General features: G+C 41.8%; 1 protein-coding gene across 1 annotated transcript; it reads left to right on the top strand.

Moving 5' to 3' along the window:
* The first annotated feature begins 9,847 nt into the window (after positions 1 to 9,847).
* Positions 9,848 to 11,115, top strand: LOC134190202 (uncharacterized). The gene is made up of 3 exons (XM_062658639.1): positions 9,848 to 10,274; positions 10,334 to 10,459; positions 10,523 to 11,115. The coding sequence occupies exons 1-3, from the start codon at positions 10,263 to 10,265 to the stop codon at positions 10,781 to 10,783; spliced, it is 399 nt and encodes a 132-aa protein (XP_062514623.1). The 5' UTR covers positions 9,848 to 10,262; the 3' UTR covers positions 10,784 to 11,115.
* The last annotated feature ends 13,654 nt before the right edge of the window (positions 11,116 to 24,769 follow it).

Genomic DNA, 24,769 nt, shown 5'->3' with positions numbered 1-24,769 from the left:
AGGAAAGTTGACAGACGCACAACTCAAAAGGTTTTGTCATCGCGTGTCATGTGATCACGTGTGATATCATAAGCTATTGGGCTAATGCTGCAGCTAACATGTTCACAATGGATGATTTATGCCTCATTAGTTTGCATGGTGCGTTTTTACCCGTTTTGAGTGCTCTGCCGATGACAGAGTTAGCAAGGTCGCTGTACTGATGTCTGTGCCATGCCCCTAAATTTTGTTGATGTGCGGCTACCTAACGGCCCCGGTATGGAGAGGCAAACAAGTGCAGTTGGAGTTCTGTCATACTGCTTTTTCTTTTAGAGTTGTCAAAACTTCCCCGGGCTTGGGGGGCTACGCAATTTCTTAAAGAAGCGACTATTGGGGGGTTGGCCGACGGACTAAAAGGCGAGGAAGCAAGTTGAACAGACTGCAGCGTGTGGTACATGTGCTGGTGTCACAGGATATTTTGCACGACAGGATATCAGGCACAACCATTCCAAATTTTCAAGAAAATTGGGCACTGTCTCGAAGATCAACTATAACCTTAACGGTGCCCGCTCACGAATTCACGTGCGCACACAGACACACCCACATAACCTTGAAATCTTGCCTTTATCCACACATGTACCATTTACCAGTTTGAGATAGCTTGCTGTTGAATGACAAAGCGATTTCTCAATCTTTTTCTTGTTGCTGTCTGGACTTCAAGGCCATTATAGAATTATGCACGATAGATGAGCGATCCGCATTGTCGGCAGCGTCCAGCACCTCTCCTTGGCTACTCTCACATTCTGACTTTTGGATGTCATCACGATAGAGCACGATAATGCTCTGGTTTCCTCGCACTTCCGGGTCACGGGCAACAAGAAAATCGATTGAGAAAGTTCTTTGTCATTTAACGGCAAGCTATTTCAAAATTGTAAAAGGTGTGTAGATAAAGAACCTGACACACTTGTTGTTAGCTTTCTCAAAATGTCAACTACGAGGAGTGAAACTGCCGTGGCAGACAAGAACGCAATTTGCATTTCTCTTTGTACTAGGAATAAAGGCTGTATGTTATAGAACGTGGTGCACCCTAAGATGTTCGCTTGCTCTGCTTTGTTAGGACACAACTTGAAATCGTGGTATGTTTCAAGTTTATGTGGGTGTGTCTGCACGTGTGCGGTGAATCATGAGCAGGCAAAGGTAACTTTGAACCGTGACCCTAACTCTAAGCTTTTACCTTAAACCTGAAAGTCATGCCTGATCTCCTAGAAGATTTGGCGTGGCCATGTCCAATTTTTGATTTTCTGGGACATCGGTTAAAATTAGGATTCTGACTGGGAAAATTCACTTGTAATGACTTCTGCAAGTTCTCTGGCCGCCGAGATGCTAGCTTGTACTCATAGGAGGCAAGGGAGGCAGTGTGTTGCTGCAAGTTAGAAAACAGTAGACTACAGAGAAGCTGAGAGCTGAGAGCTGATAGAGAGCAGAGCCTCTGTTATCATTCTTAAGGCTGGTTCACAATATGCGATGGGGAGCAATCCGTTCCGTTCCTTTCTGTCAAACCACATCAAAGGCGTGCCGCTCGAGTCGTACAACAGACGGATTGCTTGACGGAACGTTGACTGATGGATAGAATCGATTCTGTTTTTGCTCTGTGGTCTGACAGCAAGTTGACAGACTGCAACAGGAACTGACGCAGACATGTCATTCAATCAGCAACACGTGAAATTGGCGCAGTTGGCACTCACAATTACAGTGCTAACACTGAACTTTTCCTCTTCCTTTTCACAGCTTTGTTGCAGCCGTGACACCACAACAGACACAAAAAAAGAAGCATTTTTTTTATTGCAGACATTTATTCCGATTTATCATGTGATGACAACATATTGCATACAGTGCAGAAGGAGGTGCTATTGTGAACACCGACGGACGGTGACGGTCTGTCACCAGCCAGCACTCTCCGTCGCATATTGTGAAGCACCCTTTAGTGAACAGATAGTGTCTATTCCACTTTATGATTGTGAAATGTTCTTGAAAGTTGCATTATGTTGCATTTGTTCCCATATTTTAATGCACAGTATGGTGCAGTTGTGGTGTTCTACAGTTTGTATTCTGCGGCCTCTTTATTTGACAACCAGTCTGGCTTCTCGTTTGTGGCCTGGTTGGTGCTGTTTGACCAGTTTCCGTATTCTGGGGAGTTTCTATTTCAAGTGAAGTGCCAAATTTTGGGATGGCTTTCAAATGTCCTCTTTCTCCTCACCTCCCCTTTTTCTGTTTTGATGACATAGGATTGTGGAGTGTGGCCTGGACCAACGATTGTCCCTTGAGCTGTCTCTATACCTGACGTTATCTAGACTTCCCTGTTGTTTTGTAGTTGGGGCAGGTCTTTAGCTCAGTGTCTGGAGTCAAAGTTCTTCTTCTGTTTACTTTTAAAAAGATTGTCTGCTTTGCAAAACTTCTTCAGATAATCCCAGTGTGGGGTGAGTTGTGCTGTCGACTGTGGCATCGTTGTTCTCAATCGTCTTCCCATGAGCAATTCTGAAGGACTGAGAGTGCACCAAGGCAGTGACGTGGATCTGTAAGCCAGTAGTGCGAGATGTGGGTCATCCGCCTTTGTCAGTAGCTGTTTGATGGATTTGACCATCCGCTCCACGAGTCCGTTGCTCTGCGGGTACCTAGGGCTACTGGTTATTATGACAAATCTATAAGCCATGGCGAACTCTTTGGTTTCCCGATCGGTATACTGAGGTTCGTTGTCACTCCTGAGGATATCAGGGATGCCGTGACGGGCAACAACAGATTTAAAGGCTTGAATTACTGCTAAGACTGGTGGACGTCAACTTGCTAAGTTCTGGATATCTTGAGAAGTAGTCAATGACAACAAGATAGTGAGCTCCCTTTAACTCCATCAAGTCCGTTCTCACAACTTGCCAAGGAAAATCTGGTAACTGAGAAGTCATGAGTGGTTCAGTTCCTTGTGGATTCTCTTTTGCACATGTGGGGCATTGTTGCGCCAACTGACATATCTGTTGGGTTATCCCCAGCCACTAGACGGAGTTGTTTGCTCTCTGTCTGCAACGAACTATACCCTGATGACCCTCATGAATTTTGGTCAAGACATTTTTTCTGAGTTCGTCCGGAATCACTACACTGTTGTTGTATAGCAGTAAGTCGTTGTGTACCGTCAGCAGCGATCCTACTCTCCAAAACGGGATTAGAGAAGTTTCCTCACGACATTTGTCGGGCCATTGTGACTGACAGTACTGCATCACTTGGGAACACTTGGCATTTCTAGCTTGTTCTTCTCGGTACATTTTGTAGTCTGTCCATTGTAGTTGGTAAATTAGCAACTACCTCATTGATGAAGGTCTCAACATCGTCCTGCAGAGAATCCTTTGTGACTTGTTCTGGTAGGGGTGTTCTTGACAACGTGTCAACTGAATAAAGCAGTTTCCCAGGTACATGTTCAATCGTGAAGTCCAATCTCGCCAAATGAAGTCGAAAGCGAACAATTCTTGGTGGTAACCTGTCCAAGTGCTTAGTGCTAAGCAAAGGAACTAAGGGATTGTGGTCGGTCTCGATATGAAATTTGCGACCAAGTATGTAATCTTGAAACTTATCACAAGCCCATGTTAATGACAGCTTCCTTTTAATTTGCGCATAGCGCTTCTCGGTATCTGTCATGGATCGTGATGCGTATGCTATCGGCTTCCATTTATCTCCGGCTTCTTGAAGAAGTACCGCACCTAGATCGTGTCATGACGTGTCAGCGGATACTTTCACCTTCTTCTGTGGATTGTACAGCTCCAGGACTGTAGGACGAGTCAATTCATCTTTGATTCTTGTGAATGCTTGCTCTTGTGGATGTTTCCGTAACCATGGGCATCTCGTACTCAACAGCTCTCTCAAAGGTTGGCTTATCTCTGAAAGATGCGGTGAAAATTTTCCCAATTGGTTTGCCATCTCCCATGAAGCGGCACAACTCAGATATGTTCTTGGGCTGTTCTAGGTTTTGGATTGCTTTCAGCCGTGCCGGATCCACTCTAAGACCTTTGCTGCAATCGATAATGTGACCAAGAAATTTGACGGTGTGTACCCCAAACTCACATTTGGTCTTATTTAGAGTGCTCCTGCTGTTTGCAGTCGTAAGTCCGAAGTCAGTTGGTCGTCGTGTTTCATTTGACTTGTTCCGAATATGAGGACATCGTCCATGTGACATAATACTCCAGGTAGTCCCGAAAGAATCTTGCTCATTCACCGTTGGAAAAGCTCAGGCGCACTAGCGATGCCGAATGGTAACTTGTTGAAGCAGTACCATCCGTGAGGGGTGACAAAGGTAGTCAGTAGCCTAGATTCCATCTCTAGAGGTATCTGCCAAAACCCAGTATTAGCATCGATTTTGCTAAACGTTGTGGCTCTCGCCAATTGAGCAAGTGTGTCGTCCACTTTGGGTATGGGGTAAATCTCTCGTAGTACATTCTCATTGAGGGGTTTCATATTCACACAAATCCTGACGTCTCCTGTCTTTTTCCTGACTACAACCATACCAGCGCACCATTCTGTAGGGTCTTCCACTTGTGAGATGACACCAATCTTTTTCATTCAATATAGCTCTTCTTTGACTTGTTGTCTGAGAGAAATTGGCACATTCCTGGGTGTTTACAGCGCATAGGGCTTGGCCCCCTCTCTAAGCTTGATTTCGTATGGATCACCAAGATTACCCAGTCCCTGAAAAACTTTGGGAAATCGGTCTGGTATGGTGGTTGCTTGGATCTTGTGGACAAGTTGTAACGATGTGATAGCCGGTTACCCTAGCAAATTGGTTTTCAATCCCTGGACAACGAAGATAGTCTCCTCTGATGTCTTGTTATTCACTGATAGTGTACTTGTGAATTGTCCTAATGTCCGGAGAGCTGTAGATGTTGGTCCATACAAGGCTTTGGACGGTTTCTGCAACTTTGGCATTTCTAGCATTCTATGTGCCTCTTCTGTGATCACTGTCACCTCCGCCCCCGTATCTAACTTGAATGTTAACTGTTTGCCTCCTACTGAAATTTTAGCAGACCATGTGATCCTTTTGGATGCATTCACTGGAAATACATAGGCCCCATCTCGACTCTCACTGTCTACAGTTGCGATTGTCTTTGAGAAACATTGAGCTTCAAAGTGACCCTTTCGGTTACACTTTGAACACATGGCTTGTCGTGCTGGACAGTGGGCTTCTTTAGCATGATATCTTTCACAGCGCTTACATTGGTGTCTCGCAGGTGGGGTTGCCGACTTTGACCGTCCCCCGCCAGACTGGTGTCTGCTTGCTTGCGATTTGCCACCTGTGGTGCCGCTTTGAGCGCTGTTTTGCACTTGCTCTATGACGATTGGATGATCCTTGGTGCCGTCACCTTGCAGATGTTTATGGTGGTGTTTCACGGCTTCTGTCTTGTAGATCGTTTGACCTTCTCCAACGTAAGCTCAGCGTCACACTGTAGATGTTCTGATAGCGCCTGGTCTCTTATGTCGACGATAATTCTGTCCCTCTGCATTTCATGTCGCAAATCTCTGTATTTGCTTGTCTCGACCAGTTCGTACAAAGCGGTGATACACTGCTCGATAGACTCTCCCTCTAACTGATTCTGGTGATTGAAGCGCGCTCTCTCATAGATCACGTTGCGACGTATGCAGAAATTTTTTGGGATTTGACGATCACCTCATCGTACTTCTTTTGTTGTCTTGTGTGATGTTGGTGGAAGTTAGGACTCCCTCTGCATCCTCTCCCATGCAGTAGAGTAATGGGGACACTTGACATACTTTGTCTGCGTCTGCCAGGCCTGAAGCGATTTGAAACTGTGTGAATCTTCTCTTCCACCTCAGCTAGTCGTCTGGCTGCCGAAAGTTGAAATGACGTGGTGGTTTAAGTCATATGAGTCCCACCCCTGTCGCCATGTGGTGTTATACAGTTTGTATTTACTCTACTCAACACACTAGAACTCAACACACTACGAAGGCATACTACGAAGATACAATAGTTACGCATGCGTGTTACTATGCTATTAATAGAGTCACTCCACAGCAGTCTCACTACAGTGCTTGGCAAACGTCTGTTTTAATAGATATGTTTTAGACCTAAAGTTTTAGTTGATGTTTTCCTAGGTTTGCTTTTCCCCAAACTTGTCAGCAATTCGGGATTCAATGGACCAAATTGTGTGTACTAAATGCAGGCCTTTGTTAGCTTTCATAATTCATATAATTAAAATACACAGATATAGATATTTTTGTATTACAGGATGGGTGGGTAGGTAGGAATAAATACAAACATTTAGCTACATTGTGCAGATTGAAAAACTTTTGACGGATCATATAAAGAATGCGCACCACCGCTCTAAAACGCGCCAAATAGGTGGTGCAAAGCGTGCTCAGCCACGTGTTGATTCTATTAATATAAAATACCCGTATACTCTCTTTATCAGTCACGATTTAGGGTCTGTCCCACCATTAACGTTGCAGGTGGCACAATAAATGCAGGTTGCTTACATAAACCAACAGAACAGGAGTGGCTACGGCTAATTTGCAGAGAGTAGCCATCTGTTCTTGCGTACGCTGGTTACCTGTCTTGTTCGCGGGAAAATTATGGCGGCTGCTGATATTTACGCAAGAGTGCATGAAGTTTGCTTTGGTCCTGATCCACAGCGTGATGTCATCGATTTCATGCAGCGTCGAGGACTTATTTCAAGGCAAGAGCAATGCAACAACTGTCATGGTGTGGCCATGGCATTAAAATCGTTTAAAAGATGCAAGGACGGTTATATTTAGAAAAAACTGCAGAATGCAACGGTAATTTTTAAGTTTGCAAGATGTGGTACCCTAAAAACATTACATTACTATAAACAGAAATTCTTATCTAATATAGTTCAGTTCAACGTGTGTCATTTTTTCAACAATCAAATGTTCCTTTGACAACTTGGTTACTTGTAATCTACCACTGGTGTTTTGAGACACCTGTGTCTCAAATGAAGGATGTTTGTAAAGTATCTGTAGTCACTGGCATCCAGATGTACCAGTACCTAAGAGACGTGTGCTCGTGGAAACTCCAACAAAATGTTATTAGACTTGGTGGCATTGGTCCAGTTCAGTCCAACGTTGTTGAAATAGACGAATCCTGTTTTTCCCACAAACCGAAGGTAATTGCATTGAACATTACACTGTTGACTGTTAAGAGTTATCCTGTGAAATTATACAGCATCACAGAGGAAGAGCACCACGTGACATGGAAATAGTTCTAAGAAGAGATGCTGTGACACTTTTACCGATCTTAGCACAACACGTACTGCCTGGCACAATAGTACATTCTGACGAATGGAGAGCGTACAATCGGATTAACACACTCTCCCTGGTGGCAGCTCACAGGACAGTTAACCACTCTTTAAATTTTGTGGACCCTGGCACTGGAGTACACACTCAACATATTGAATCATATTGGAATCGAGTGAAAACAAAACTGAAAAAATGAAAGGGTGCCATCGCCATATGCTGCCGTCATATTTGGATCAATTCATGTGGCGGGAGCGCCATGGCGTAACTCACGCAGCAGCCTTTGCCGCCATCACGTTGGATATCAGCCAGTGGTATCCAGTACCCTAGCTAGGTGTCTCTCAACTTCTTCTAGCGTTGCATTTAAACCTAAACAGTTGTGTTGTAATAGTAAGTTCAACTTGTCTTACAACAGTAGTAGGTAATTACGTAAAAAGCTGACAAACCTTGTTTTTTTTGCAAATGTGTAGTTACCCGGATGGGATTAATATTAATTGATAGAGGGTTGGGTTGCAGCTTCGTTGTAGTTGAAAGAAAGCCTAGACGCTGCATGAAATCGATGACATCACAGTGTGGATCGGGACCAAAGCAGACTTCAGGCACTCTTACGTAAATATCAGCAGCCAACATAATTTTCCCGCGAACAAGGCAGGTAACTAGCGTACGCAAGAACGGAAGTCTACTTCTTGCAACTTAGCCGTAGCCACTCCTGTTCTGTTGGTTTATGTAAGCAACCTGCATTTATTGCGCCACCTGCAACGTTAATGGTGGGACAAAACCTAAATCGTGACTGATAAAGAGAGTATACGGGTATTTTATATTAATAGAATCAACACGTGGCTGAGCACGCTTTGCACCACCTATTTGGCGCGTTTTAGAGCGGTGGTGCGCATTCTTTATATGATCCCTTTTGACATTTGGAGACGGGCCCATTGATAGGTACAATAGATCAAGGTATTCTGATTCCCACTAATCACAATGGAAGCGTGACATTAATCTGTTAGTGAGCAGACCTTGCCTGAGTGCTTTCATGTATTGATCAATGAACAGCAATGAATTTGCAGAGATTAGTGTCTTTTTCATTAGCTTTTGTTTATATGATCACTAATGCCAAATGATGATTTACTTGCTTTAAAAGGGTAACTGCAACGCAAAAGAATAAAAAATTCTTTTATGTTGGAAATCGGTAGTTCTAGTTGCATACATGACAGGAAAAATAGTTTTAGATTTTTAAGTTAAGTCTTCGCTGAGAAATAGCACGTCAAAGTTGCTTCCGTTCTTCAAGTTCTAGTAACAGGCGTGGTTTAGTATACATGTCATAGAGGAGACATGCGTGTGCGTCAGTATAGTCATAGGGCCTGTAATAATGACTACATCTTCACATCCAAGGCAACCCTACTATGGAGAGACGACGACAGCGACACTTATTTTTCTGAAGAGCCTTCCAGAGGTTTAAGTGATGATAACGTTTCGTCATCACATGAATCACAGTTGAAGAAGATCTGCTGGGAGCCATTAGGCCATACAGGTTTGAGCGCAGTGACGGTGTCTCTGAATCTTTGAGATTGCCTGCTGCCTTGGAAGCGGATGAGGAAGAGGACAAGCCACCTGATAGCCTGTCACCATCGTAAGTAGAAGAAGTAGCAAACGCAATCGATGCACATTCGGGTAAGTAAACAACCATCACACAGGTGTAGCTGCGGTTATTGTGAGATGATATACGTACTCATGAGGAGTGTGTGTGCTGTCAAAATGTATTTGAGGTTGTCTCAAGTAATGACGGGATAATAGTGTTGAATAGCGACAATAATGACACAATGTACTGGTGAGTTCACCTAGAGCTAATGCTGTGGGAAAGAGAACAAAAAAGATTTGACGTACGTGCATTGAATTCACGTTGACACAAGGTTTGACTTCACTGTACAGTATACTGTAATGCATACGACTGCATTCACTACACATGGTGATCGAGCATTTATACGCAGGTCAAGCCATCAAGAGTCTGACCTCTTCTAGTCATTTGCAGTAGTTTTAGTTCTGCACAAGATTCTTCCTTTTCATTTTCCTGCTTCTCAAATGCGGCTTCTTGCTGCAACCTTGAAGTGTGGAGGCAGGTAGATGGAAAATGGTGGCCTTAATTTCGCTTTTCTACAACCCAGACCAAGCTCTTGAATAGACCTAGCTGTATCTCAAAGTAATCAAGCTCAAAGTGGCTACTTCAGACTCCTGTCCACTCAGTAGGATGCGTTGTACTCGGTTGTAGTTGCCTGGACGACACAAATTCTTTGCAATTGTCCTCCTTGTTTGCGATTCCCACTCTTTTCTTAGCTTGAAGATCTTTGGAAATCGAAGCACGCTTGCATATGACTTGTGCGAATTGGTGCATCCTGCAGCCATGCAACACCGAACCATTCTTTCGCCACCGATTCCTTTGTTTACAATACACGCTAGTGTGGAGTCTTCCCTATGTGACGTGTATGCTACACTACGCCCACTACCGGAACTTGAATAACTGGAAGCAACTTTGACCTGCTATTTCTCAGCAAATACTTAACTTAAAAAACCTAAAACTATTTTCTTGTCATGTATGCAACTAGAACTATCAATTTCCGCCGATGTAATGAGTATTTGTAGATATTCTCATTTTGGGTTTTTACCACAGCACAATTGGAAAATTTGGCAGTGCTTATTGAGTGGGAAGACGTAACTTTGACACATCAAAGATTTACGTCTTTCTGCTGATTTTGGAATTGCAGAGCAGATGCACACCGCTTTATCACCACCTTATTTGTGTTGTGTGCATACCATATTTTCTGGTTACGTGGTTAGATGCAGTTAGTTATGATAAAAATATGGTTGTGAACAAAGATGCCTACATTTTGGCAGTTGCATAAACCAGATACTCATTTTACTTTTATGGCTATGGTTGATATGAGTCTTTATTGCAGGTGCAGAAGGAGTCATCAAGTTTGATCAGTCGTGTCATGGCCACAAAGGTTGAAATTGATAATTTATGTAATGCTGGTGTGATTTGCTTAAAATACCGTATTAACAGAGGAGTCCAACACAACAACAAAAGCGTTCTTCTTTATCAACCGACGAGTTAGATAAACAGCGACGTCAGATCCTTGTAACAAACTTTCCAAGCTCAAGCATGGATGATCTCGTTGATCATTTTGTTGTAAATTACTTGTCTATTTACTAATGCAGCTTGTAAGACACTGTTGGTTTGTTATACTTTTAGGAGTTTGCTCCAGTTGAGCATGCTGAACAAGTCGGAGAAAACAGTAATTCCATTGTTGTAACATTTCGCAACAGGGTGGATTCTGAGATAGTGAGTGACATTTATTGGTTGGTAATAAAGGCTATTTGCTACTTATTAAATTTAGTTATTCAAGCGTCTGTGGTGTGTTGTGTCAAGCAACATTTTCTAATGCACTCACATTCAGGAAGAGTGTATTCTGTAAATGTTAAAGCCTATCAGAGAGGTGTTTATTTAGAATAGGTTTGCTGATGAGCCATGATGTCTGTCTGACAAGTGGTTTGGTATGACTAGATCTTCTGTTTCTTGCATTTTTGATATTTCAGTTTACATCTTATAACATTGTGAACTATATGTGATCAGTCATTAAGATGTAAACTAGCAGATTCTAACTTGTGACAATAGTGGGTATGTGGTGCTTAAGTGTAAATGGCACTAACTACTGGTCAGCCACAAGAAACAGCTAGCAATTTGGCATTATTGAGCACACTAAATTCTTGTTGCACATTAGTACACATTTTGCATGCACACGTATGCATGCGCGCGCGCGCACGCACACACACACACACACACACACACACACACACCTGGAACCTGGAATTCTGCCAATACTCACTATGGGCTTCGGCATCGCAGAAGAGCTTTCCGCCAGGAAGTGCGGTCATTTGCTTGTGACAGGTCATTATCCAATGATACCAGGTCTCGTTGTATGGTATCAACCCATCTGCTCTTTGGACCATGCAGAACGTTTCATATTATGTAACTTGCTTCTCAACAACAACTTTTGTGGACGAGAGACGTTCATCCGTTCTAGCCTTGTCCAGAGTCTCACGCATAATTCTGTCCATAAACAAATTGAACAGGATTGGAGACAACACACACCCTCTTGACAGACACCTGTGGTTACTTCGAACCGTGATGAGATTTCCCCTATTTTGTACAACACAACCTGTACCATCATCCAGGTCAACAATCAATCTAACCACTTCATCTTCTATACCAGAATGTTTGAGAATGTTAGTGAGAGCGTGTCTTGGTACAGAGTCAAGTGCTTTTGAGAGGTCAACAAGATGAATATGTAAGTTGGATCTGTGCACTACAGCCTTCTCTATGACTTGTTGTAGTACCCAAATCTGATCAATTGTCCCCTTTTGAGGTCAAAAACCTTATTGATCTTCCAATAGCGAAGGTTCTATCACTGGTCTTAGCCGACGTAACAAAACATTGGCAAGGACTTTCCCAGGAATACGGACTAATGATATCCCACGATAGTTATCACGTACCAGACGATCATTCTTTTTTAATAATGGGATCAGAACCGAATCTTCCCATTCTTGAGGAACTTCACCAGTCTTCCAGATCAAATGAATAATCTCAATTGGCCAGTCAAAAAGTTCAGGTGGTCCAGCTTGAGAAACTCTGCTGCTATTCCTTCCTGACCAGTTGCCGTATAATTTTTCAACTTTCTAATGGCCTCTATAATTTCTTCATAATTGAGTGGAGTGCCAGGAACTGAGCAAGGAGAAACATTAGTGTCCAAGGTCACTGGAAGTGTCACATTCAACACTGACTCAGTGGCGTTGCCATGCCCATGAGGTAATTGATCTTCAGTTGTCAACAGTTTGTGACCAAGTTCATCTAAGATCACAGCAGGGGCTGCACCGACATCTTATCAAACTTCCTGAGTTTCTTAAAGAAATTGCCATGTTTGTGTTGTTTACAATCACTTTCTAAGTTTCTCATTTCCCAATGCAGCCACTCCTGCTTGTCTTTTCTTACAGCATTTTTTACCATTCTTTGCAATTCATATTGAGCAAGTGATTCTTGTTTATCCTGAGAACGCATTCAATGGATGTGAACAACATGCTTCTTATCAATCAGATCCAAAGTTTGCTCAGAAATCCAATTGTTCTTTGCCCTTCTTGGTGCTACAAGATCTTCTCTTGCTGAATCTGTAACTGCTTTGCTAAATTCAGACCATCTGTCTTCGACAGTGTCACTAGATCTTTGTAAGACTTTGGCAACTATACTAGTTTTGTACTCACCTAAGACTTTCGGGTCTCCCTGGACATCCCTCCTTACACTATTTGCTTATTTGGTCATTTTTGACTTTTACAGTTTCAATACCAGCTTGCTGACAACTAACTTGTGATCACTTTCAAAATCAGGGGTTTGTTTTACTGTGCAGTCATAAACCATAGACCTCATACAATGTTTGACCGAAATGAAATCTTTCACACTTAGTTGCAACTGACCATTGGGAGAATACCAGGTGGCAGTATGGATGTGTTTGTGCTGAAAGAGAGTGTTTGTAACTACCAACCCATAAGCATCAGCAAAGTTCAGCAGTCTCATTCCATTGTCACTGTTGTTTTAGCTAACCCAAAGGCGCCTGTTACTGGAGATCGCTTTTGCCCAATTCTGGCATTGAAATCCCCCAAAACAATCACCATAGAGCCTGTCTTTTGCATGGCCAAATCTAACTGTTGATAGTATAGGTCTTTCACTCTCGCTTTGTTCTGTTGGAGCATAGCCAACTACAATGCTTAAGACACCTCTATCTGTCATAAGGTCCACACGCATAACTCTATCCGAAATTGGGTGAAAACACTTTACTGGTTTCGCGACATCACGTTGCATAATCAAACCAACACCTCTTGCAGCAATGTCAGCCGTTCCAGAAATATACAGATTGTAACCAGACTGGTTGTTTAACTCCATACAGTCACAACCAAGCAGGTGAGTTTCAGTAATAGCACATAAAGGAATTCGAGCTGCGGCTAACTCTTGGGCAAGGAGATTGGGTCGAGCAACACCTTGTAGTGTCCTAACATTTCATAGACCAATCCTTAAACTTTGGTTTCTCTTTCAGAACTTGTTTGTGACATTCTTCCGTTTATGACAAAAACAAGAGATATGAACTACATTTACTGAATGCTGCTGAGATGACGAAGTTGGCACGCAGTTTTTCACGGCAATATTTAGAGAGTTGTGAAATCGTCTCAGATGGTTTCTCATTTTCTCATAGAGTTGGCTGATGATAACTCACTTTAACAGCCAGCTACTGGACATTGCATAGGTTGACCATTAGTTGACATTTTTGTAGGATGTACTGACTTCTGAGTAGTTGTTGAGTTGTCATGATCAGTCAGAGGTTTCATGACAACCCCTTCCCGCGCACACAACCGCTTGATCCCCGGGTTGTCTCTAGATCTTCGGAGTCCAGTCCTATTGTTGGTGTGACTGGCTCTTTTCCCAGTGTCACCCCTATTTCTGTCCACACACAGGGTAATGTGCTCAGTTCTGTGACTAGTAGCATATACAGTTCAGATGACCAACTTGCTGGGCTAGCGCGTCGTAGCCTCACACCATCCTCAGTTTGCCAAGGCTGAAGTTGGCCAGGGAACTACCGGAAATACTAGGTCACATGGGTACCCTTTTGGAGGGTTCAGTGAGAGGACACCACACACACACACACACACACATGCACGCACACACACACGCACGCACGCACACGCACACACACACACACACACACACACACACACACACACACACACACACACACACACACACACACACACAGATTGGGACTTTGATTACCAAGGAGCTTAGAAATTATAAAAGTTGTTGCATGTCGAACATTATTTCATGAACATGCTGCTGGTACCCATGCAAGTACCGTATTTCTTAGAATAGTGGCCACGGCCTTTATTTTTTAACATGGTTATGGAACTGCGGTCTCTAAACGAGGGTGGCTTTTATTCGAGGGCGGACTCTTATTTTTAAGTCTCCACTTCACACCGTGACACATTGGTACTTGAACATCACATTTCTTTCTGTTGACATAATTGGACACTTTTAAAGGTGCCAACACGGCAGGTTTAGCTGTAAATGCCACGACTATATGTTATCGGCATGCCTCGGGACACACATCTGCATAGAACCACGTGGAAAGTACTCTGAACTAGTTGATAGACAAGTGCGGGTAATAGGATGAGATTGCCGCGGAAGCGTCAAAAGCAGGTGATATGGGCATGGTCAATAACTGTACAGACTAGTGCGTCCACAATTCGAGGGCGGCCTCTGTTATCAACAAGTTTCTTCAGCTTTGTTTCTAAATGAGGGTGGCTTCTGTTCGAGGTCGTCCACTATTTGAAGAAATAGGGTATATGGCCAAGCGCCATGTGAATTGTCACCTCCAGCTCTTTAGTTCTCTGCCTAGTGCATGGAAGGCACACCTCAATTTGTCTGTGTCTGTGTGTGTGTGTGTGTGTGTGTGTGTGTGTGTGTGTGTGTGTGTGTGTGTGCACGTGTACATAACACTTAAATTAAGGGTCATTTGCATTTTTATGTGGAAATCTTCTAATCTTTGATGGGAAGAACAAACCTTTATACTAAGTAGTGTTGGCAAATGCTGGCTATCGTCATATAGTAAAGATTTTCTTGGTGGCATGTGTCAGCAAGCAACATTATTTTGTGTTATAACCAAATTTGGAGAAGAGGGAGGGCTTAACGTTGACTAGTCAGTTAAATAACTGAATGCCTGTTACCAGTCATGTGTATAGCCTAAAACCCATTCCCAAATAGGAGAATACGTGGGGAAAATCCGTATCTCAAAGCGGACGTTCTAGCGTGTTGATTCCAACATTACTAGAAAGCTCACAAGGAGGAGGTTCCAGATCAGTTAATGAATATGGTGATTGGTTCTTTATTATGACACAGTTAGTAACTTCCTGTATAACACTTGCTTGGCCCTGCCCTACTCTCTTATTTACACCAGGTTTCAGGTAACTTCAAAGTCACCGCTATAACACCCACTACTTGAAAGCTGACACTGGCGTACTTTGACCTATCTATTGATAAGTAAAACAGTTGTAGCTAGCAAGCTTATGTAGCTGAACCATTGGTTGAACCTTTGAATCTAAGTTCATAGCTAAACGTTTCTATACTGGAACTGTTTATTCCCCTAGCAGTAATTTACTACGCCCATCTCTGCTTGTCAATTCCTTATCTATTAACTGCAGTTCTCACGTATTCTCCTATTCAGGAACGGACTTTAGTTGGATGTATATTAGCTTTGGTTATAGTTGTTGTAGTTGCAGTACAGTTGTGTTGAGTTATATGCAAACTGTTTCTCTATTGCATTGCTTTGCTTGGCGTGTGTCACTTTACTATTTTTCAAAATGACTCATGACAATGGAGGGCACAGGCGGGAAAGGAAGAAGAGGTAGATGGAAGATGGAGCCCCTGATTGAACTAGGTGAAAAAAGTGACTGCGAGGAAGCGTGTTGGTCATACTGAGCAGCAGTTGATTGAACGAGAAGACGAACATAGAGCGAGAGTTGAGGATGTTGGAGTTAGAAATCAAGAAGCAGCCCACAAGCATGAGTTGGAAATGTAAAGGATAAAAATGGAAGCTGCTGTCGTAGGGGCAAAATTAGATGAGCCAGAACTTGGAACCAGACGATGTACAGGCAAGTTTCCTAAGTTACTCCCATTTCAAGACGATAGTGACAAAATGGACAGCTACTTTCAGTGATTTGAACGGTTCATGACCATTTCGTCCATTCCATTTTCAATTCCGAGCAACAATTAATTATTGAATTAGAAATTAAAATAGCTTAGAAGTTGCTTGCAATTTCAATATTCAATTCTATTAAAAATTAAAAATTGACTGATTGATAGACTATAATTTTTTGCGGATTAAAATAAATATTGAAAAATACTTAATTTTTATCCAATTTTCATTTTTAGTGCAATGGAATATTGAAATTGCAAGCATGTTAGTTCAATTTGCAATGTTAATTCAATATTCAATTTGGTTTAAAAATTGAATGTCAAATTTTGAATTTGCGTGTCCTATTCGTCCATTCCATTTTTAATTTTTGAGGCAAGTTGAAAATTGAATTGAAAATTAAAAATTGACTAACGTTGCTTGTCATTTCAATATTCATTTACTTTGCAAATAGATTCAATTTTCCCATCCGTCCAATTTTCATAAATGAATATTAAAATCTAGCCTCTGGATGCAATTTTCTTTCTTCATACTAAATGTAAAAGAAAGTTACCCACTGTTGCTAATGCGAGCCATATCTCATAAACGGCATAATGACACCGTGCAGGCGGTCACCGGTGACTTCAATATCCAATTCTATTGAAAGACGAAAGTTGTGTCTAGCTTAGCCACGCCCAGCCATGCCTCTGGCACACATGCAATGTAATTTAATTTAAGAGATGCACGAGAAAGCCTCGAAAGGCACATGACCAACCTCTCACAACAAATCAGTAAGCACTTGCACCCGGCTCTCGTCAACCGTCACGCCCAAGCACGAGACCTTCCTTGCCGCGACAAGGGAAGCCCGTTGCATGGAGGCACTCTTACAGCATCTATAGTCAATGAGATCAACTTCTAGCCTGCATCGGAAAGTTGACGCCTAGTCAATTTGGAAGACTCCCAGCAGCTATCTAGAGTCAACATTGCGTTGATCATTATAGACCACGCCTCTAAACGTGACGGTGAAGCTCAGCAGATAGAACCTTACGATAATGACAGGTCGTGCACTCTTTCCACTCTCCATCTCCATGGACAAAGATTTTGTTCGCAAGCGAGTTGAAGAGGAAGCTACTTATGCTGTCATCAGTGAAGAATTTAATACAGACGGTGTTTCCAGGACTTTGGGGACTCTAGCTATAGAATAGCGAACGATCTGTTCTAAGTTTCTGTACAGTCAGAGAACAACGTCGACTTATGTCTCTGCCTGTACAGAAACATCGAACAGATGGTTCCCCAAGTCCCCGAAGTCCTTGAAACATCGCCTGTAATTCTTCACTGATGACAGCATGAGTAGCTCCCTCTTCGACTTGCTTGCGAACAAAATCTTTGTCCATGGAGGTGGAGACTGCACGATCTGCCATTATCGTGAGATTGTAGCTGCTGAGGCTTCACCATCACATGTTTTGAGGCGTGGTCCATAATGACCAACGCAATGTTGACTCTAGATAGTTGCTTGGAGTCTTTCCAAATCGACTAAGCGTCAACTTCCCATTACAGGCTAGACGTTGATCTCGTTGACTATAGATGTCATAAGCGTGCCTCCATGCAACGGGCTTTCCTTGTCGCAGGAAGGAATATCTTGTGGTTGGGCGTGAAGGTTGACGAGAGCCAGGTGCAAGTGCTTACCGATTTATTGTGAGAGGTCGGTTGCGTGTCTTTCGAGGCTTTCTCGTGCATCTCTTAATTGCATTACATTGCATGCGTGGCTGGGCGTGGCTAAGCTAGACACAACTTTTGTCTTTCAATAGAATTGAATATTGAAGTCACCGGCGACCGCCTGCACGGTGTCATTATGCTGTTTATGAGATATGGCTTGTGCTAGCAACTGTGGGTAACTTTCTATTTACATTTGGTACGGAGAAAGAAAATTGCATGTAGAGGCTAGATTTCAATATTCATAATTTACAAATACGACGGATGGAAAGATGGACTCTATTTGCAAAGTAAATGAATATTGAAATAACAATTGGTCTTCAATCAATTTCTATTTTCAATGTAATGGAATATTGTAAGAGCAAGCAATGGTAGTCAATTTTTAATTTTCAATTCAATTTTCAACTTTTCTCAAAAATTAAAAATGGAATGGACGAATTGGACATGCAAATTCAAAATTTGACATTCAATTTTTAAACCAAATTGAATATTGAATTTAACATTGAAAATTAAACTCATGTGCTTGCAATTTCAATATTGCATTGAAAATGAAAATAGGTTAAAAATTAAGTGTGTTTTCAATATTCATTTTAATCCGTAAATAATTATATTATCGATCGGTCAATTTTTAATTTTTAATAGAATTGAATATTGAAATTGCAAGCAACTTCTAGGCTATTTTCAATTTCTAATTCAATATTCAATTGTTGCTTGGAATTGAAAATGGAATGGACGAAATGGTCACGCACCCATGAGGAGCAATTCCTGGCATGATTCCGAATGGGCAACCGCACTTAGTGCATTGGTTACAGGAAAAGCCTAATACGTTTACTCTAGAATGCCAGACGAAATTGCTGCAAATTACGAGTTATTGAAAGAACCTCTACTCAAGCAATACAACCTGACGACTGATGGATGTCGTATTTCACAAGAGTCGTCTCCAGCGTTACGAAATCCTGAGCAGTTATTACAAAGGGAATTCCTTGGCTCAAGGACTTGGCACAAGCAGCAGAGGGATTTTGATGGCACACAATTGAAAATTCTATTCCACACCAGTGTCATACCAATCTTCTTGCATCACCAGCAACAGCTGATTCTGACAACACCCAATCTTGCGAGAAGATCTCAAGAAGTTTTGACACAGAGTCTGAGAATGTAAGTCCAGAGTTAAGAGACGATGTTATATATATTTGATAAGTTAGGTCATGAGGCAAGGGAGTGTTGTTTCATTGACTTGAAATAACTGACGACACCAACCAATGTGCAAAGCAGTGGGAGAGGATAAATCTAAGGAAAAAGCCTTTGCAGCAAGGAAGAGGAATCAGCAATCTAAGAGTGTTCAGTGCTAGTTGTCTTTGTTTGTTCTTAGAGTTAGAAAGCATAATCAACCTGCTACTGATGTAGCCACCATGACTAGGGCCCAACCAAAGTCAAGAGGCAAGACCACCCAGTTGAGCTTGCAGTTGACAAGGAAAAATTTAGAAACCTACAAAATAAAGATTGTACACATGAGAGATACAAATGAACTGAAGAGATTGCCATAGTCAAAGGAAACAGGTACTGACGTACCGAGTCAGGGATTGCATTCTCTATAGATCGTCCACACACCTAAGAGTCTACAAAGAATGACTGGTGAGACAAGTTGTGGTTCCCAATCTGTTACATTATCAAGTGATGAAACTGGCTCATGAGTCTAATTTTTGGTAGTCATATGAGTTTGAGGAAGACTACTGACAAAGTCTGTAGCAATTTATTACTGGCCTGGAGTTTGAGAAGATGTAACTCAATATTGTAAGTTCTGCGATATATATCTGCTGGTGAACGAGACGTACCATAGAAAGGAGACATGTATGAATACATTGTATACAAGGTGAATGCATTGCTTCAGAGGAAAAGGATACGGAGAACATTGACAGTTGCTTACATGAGAACCGTGACTCAAGAGTAGAAGTTGAATTCTTACTTCTTGAAGTTCCTCTTGAGGAGGAGTGGTGTCACATGTCAGTGAACAACATTAATTTGGGTTACAAATTATCACTTATTTGGAGAAGAGGGGCTTAACATTTACTGGTCAGTTAAGTGATCGAATGTTGGTTACTTGTTATGTATATAGCCTAGTTAGATGTACAGTATATTATCTGTACTTCTAGTTGAAGTTGCAGTGGAGTTGCGATGAGTTATATGCAAACTCTTTTATCTATTTTATCACTTTTGCTGGGTGGGTCTACCATTCTTCAAAACAACCTGTGACATTCAGGAAGGACCACTAACAAACAGACCACAGTGGTTGTCGTTTGTTCACAAGTATGCAAAGCAGTACTGGATCATCAGAGAAGAAAGATCCTTCTTTGTTGTGCATCAACTAGAGAAAATGGACGCAAATTATTTGTTCCACACCACTGTCAGCACACTGCAGTTATAACAGTGTTCAACACGAATTGTATATAGAAGATTGAGAGTACAAGTGACAGAAGAACCAACATGTTGACCCAAATAGGAGGAAATCATAGGTTGCCTTATGTCTACCACTAATGGCATAGGATTTGACGATTCCACTATCTCTTTCAACATTACTACAATGTGGCATTAGTTGGAAGTCTATGCACTGTGCCTTACATACTAATGCCTCACTGCACCAAGCAAAAGTTTCACCCTTGAGTCACTGCCTTGCATGTCATTAACAGAATGGCATCATCAACCATGCAGTCCTGCTCTGTCCTAAATGGAAAGAAGTCTTGAGTCAAGCATTGTGCCTTAGATAAGAATTCCCTGCACATCACGCTACCGACTCTCTATCATCCACTCGACCTTCTACAAGCATCTGAGCACATGACAATCTATTTTGCTCTTCTAATAATAACATACTGGCACAAATCAACGTCATTAATCTGGAAACTCTTGACTTCATTTAGATGTATTTCTGCATATAGAACAGAAATACATAGAACACCGGTAGCGACAGAAAAAAATGAATGTATTGCAATATTTCATGGTTTTTGAAAGTTGAAACATACTGATATTGTGGTGTTTTGTTTTAAAGGGCTACTGCAGTGCAAAATCAAAAATTAGTAGTATGTGCCGTTTCTGATCCACTCGCCATACTACTTGGTACGTATGATAGCACTACTCTGCCTCTACTGACGTCAGTGTGCTAATACTGTCTCATTCCGGAAATAGTATTTTGGAAGTAGCTTTGGACTGCTCTCATTCTCTCAAAACGCTTCCTAAAAATGTAATTATATTTTTTCTAGACTACACACATGTAGATATTTCATGTTAGCTTAAAAAATAATTTGATTTTTGCACTGCAGTGGCCCTTTAAGATTTCATACCTGAAGATGTTGTAGTGTTTTGTTGTTTAGGAGTCGTATCGACTCTTAATAAAAAAATTGTATGCATGGTTGTATGTCACAATGTTCATAAGTTGGATTTGTTGTTCTAGATTCAGTTTTTAAGTGTTTGTCTTGCTGTGCCTTGTAGGTCTTAGCTCACGCCAGGCTTTATAAGTCTAAGCCACTGGAAATGTGCTGGTGGAATGGTGATGTGATCACAGACGATGGCATTGCAGACGGTGTACATCAGTCTTTTCAACTAGAAATTAATGCTAAAACAGAGCGCACTGGTGCAGATTCTAGCGAGGTATGTGGTTAGCTGTTTAGTCAGAGAGTTGTCAGACACAAGTTAATAATTTTTATTCTTAATAATAGAGTTTATTAAATTGATTTGTTGTGCAATGAAGAGTTAGAAATTGTAGAGCTCTCAGAATGGCATTCTACAGTTGTATGATTGTATCATTTTATGTGAGCAGAATGTCTGATCTGACACTGGTTTGGCTTATCAGTTGATCTTGCGCATAGAATAGGCTCACAAATGTCAATTGGGCCACTCCAGTCCCAATTCCAAGTTCAGTTCCTCTCTCCTGTGCAGAACTGATGTGCACGGGTAAAGATTTGAGATTACAGGATTATTTTTAGACACTCCCATTGCAGTTAAATACGAGGAATAGTTTGCTACACACAAGCAAATACACCATTTCTTCTGATAACAATACTCCCATTTGTTCGTAAAGATCTGCTACATATGTGTAAATAAACTTTTGTGTAAGAGCTACTGCTAGAATGGAGATCAGAGAAACGGGGCCCTGGTTTGCAAGTGCACATATTAAATATATAGTATCTATTTAAAACTCAAGAACTATCTTCCAAATAAGTTCTTATCTTCAACAACTAGGTTTCCCGGAAGGCGGCTGGAATATCTTGCACTTGGGTACACAATGATGGGGCACACGCCATAAATGTTGCCCATGTGCAGATTAATAATCCTCAAATCAAATGTCTGGAAACTGATGTGCGTGGGTGACCTGAAACTGGAAGTGGGATTAGAGTGGCCTTACTATGATGATAGAAGAGATGCATTCTTTAATTGTTGTGTGTGTTGCTTTGTGTATACAGTAGCGCATATGCATGGATGTCATTCTGTTCTAGGCTCGCCCTCAGATGGTGTGTAGATTTCAGCTTCCAGATGACTTTTCTCCCCGGTCTCCATGGTGTGGGGATAGCTCATTCAAGACGTGGAATCTACACACTGTCTGGAGACCTAACCCTAACCTTGGCTGGCTAGTAAGAAATGGTGTGTATGTTTGTCTGTGTGGGAGGCACTTTTGGCGTTCTTGTTATGACATCATGAGCAAGCAAGCAGTGTATCATGCTGTCTCAAAGATATCAGGCATTGTAGCAAAGTTGTCTAACTGTTTGGAGCCATATCAGTTGTATAGGTCAACCTGGTTCAGATAACCCTAACCTTAACTTTAATCCTAATTCACCTGAACTAGTTGTTCAAAATTTAACAATCCAAACATGCATTTGAGCAATGACAAATACTGTTTCTGCTGTGAAACATTGCGACTATAATTCCAGATCTTTCACACTTATAAGGAGACCAAACTGAGTAATAAGATGTGTTGATGTGGAGCTTCAACAGTGGTACAGTGCAGACAGAAATGAGAACATAATAATTAAGTTTATGTGGCCTAAACTAGAGCTATTTATGACTCTCAGGTGGCCTACATATATAAAATCTGTATTGCATTTTAATGGGACTGCTTTGTTAGACTTGTCAGTATGGCAGTGTGACCTTTATGGGTCATGTTAGGGGTCGACCATATTTTTCGGCATTTTCATGAGCATACGAAACATACGCTTTTTCTCTCTCCCCTTCCCAAAAGCGTACGCGAAAAATGCTGATTTAATGTTGATACAGCGGTCTGAACCTGAGATGACATCTACACCGCAAGAACATAAACCAGCATAAGAAATCTACGAGCTGACTAGAGGATCAGAAACAACACTTTACCCTTAAATTCCTGTCTAAAATATGACGTAGTGTTTCTCTTTGTCGTCATCTCTAGTATCCGAAAACTTCTCTCAAAATGGAATCCTTCTCATCACTCTCAACCTTCCAAAACTCCTGTGCCTTCCTGACAGCATCTTGCCTGCCGTAACTGGTATTTAGATAAACAAAGCGTTGACGAAATGCTGATAGGCATTGACAGGGTGCGTATGGACAGAGCCCGCACAGTTGGACAACTCTGCCAACTTCCTTACGTTCTCCATCAAGACACGAGGCGAAAAGAGAAATCCGAATGTTGCTCATTAACCTGGATGTGGCGGACTGCTAGCAGTAGCAGTACAGTAGAACCTTGCTAATCCGGACCTCGTTAATCCAACCCTTGCTAATCCGGACGACTTACGGCACCCGGCCTCGCATCTCCAGAATAAGTTGGAAATTTTGAGGCAGGTTAAATCCGGGAATCATTGTTGTGATTCAACAATGTCTGCGTCTGATGTACGTAATGGCAAGCTATCTGGCAAAAATAAGAGCAAGAAGGCTACACGTCGTCACAAGACATTGACAATAGATAAGAAGATCGCTATTCTTGATGAACTGGCAACATCTTACGCTGCAATTGCAGAGCGGTACGGAGTAGGCCGAAGCATAATTGGCGACATCAAGAAGAAAGAAGTGGATCTGCAACAATTTAAAAGAAAGCTGACTGAAAAGACATGTGTTTCTTTAATCCGGACGACTTCACTAATCCGGACATCTAGATGTTGAGCATGGAACAAGGCTGTCCGGATTAGGGAGGTTCTACTGTAGTAGGTATTAATGTAATGGTTGTTGGTTTGACCACGCGAACCTGTGTGTAATACCATTGAACTACCTCGGTGAAAACGTCCTAAACATGCGCTAGAACGGCATTTTTTCAAAGCGTAAGCCTGGTTTTACCCCCTCCTCCAGCGTACGTTTCGTACGCTCGTGAAAATGCTGAAAAATATGGACAACCCCTAATCAATAATGATTTGTACAATGGAATGGGTATGGCACACCCAATGCTATGCATTAGCAGTCTAGTGATGTTCTGGCATTTGTATAGCAGTTTGTGTGAATGTCTGTTTGCCCTGTTTGTAAAAGTTCGTTCCAGAATTAAAGTCAGTTGTGGAAAAGTAGGCTGCTGATGCTTAACCTTAACGGACTGAGGTCATATGTGTATCATTGGAAAGCTCTATGTCTGCTTTATTCAATTATGGACGCCTCTCGTTTGTAGGATGCATTACACCGGAGATAAGCAGAGATATGTGATGCTTCCGGTAAAATAATGAGGTAGAAGTTGGAGTCTTGTCAATCATGTACTGTTCTAATTGCATACCTACTGTAATTAGATTGGTATGTTGTTCTAATATTGTAACTAGAAACTGTTTGAGAATGTAATCGACACGCTAGGTACAGCCACCATCACTCTGTATCGCTTTCTACAGCACCGTCGGCGTTGTTTTGCATATTTTACTGGCAAGGGGTTCCAACAGCAGTAATGAGACATCGAAAGTGATTGCTACAACAATAGGGCATCTGGTACATTTTAGGGTGTTAGGTATCCTAACCCACTCCCAAAGCTACAACTGACGTTAATTCTGGAGCAGGCTTTAGGTATATGTTATTTGTGGTAGGGTTTGCCTGTGGGT

Source organism: Corticium candelabrum, chromosome 14, assembly GCF_963422355.1.
Source record: "Corticium candelabrum chromosome 14, ooCorCand1.1, whole genome shotgun sequence".
Classification (NCBI taxonomy): Eukaryota; Metazoa; Porifera; class Homoscleromorpha; order Homosclerophorida; family Plakinidae; genus Corticium; species Corticium candelabrum.
This window is presented reverse-complemented; position numbering and strand designations above follow the sequence as displayed.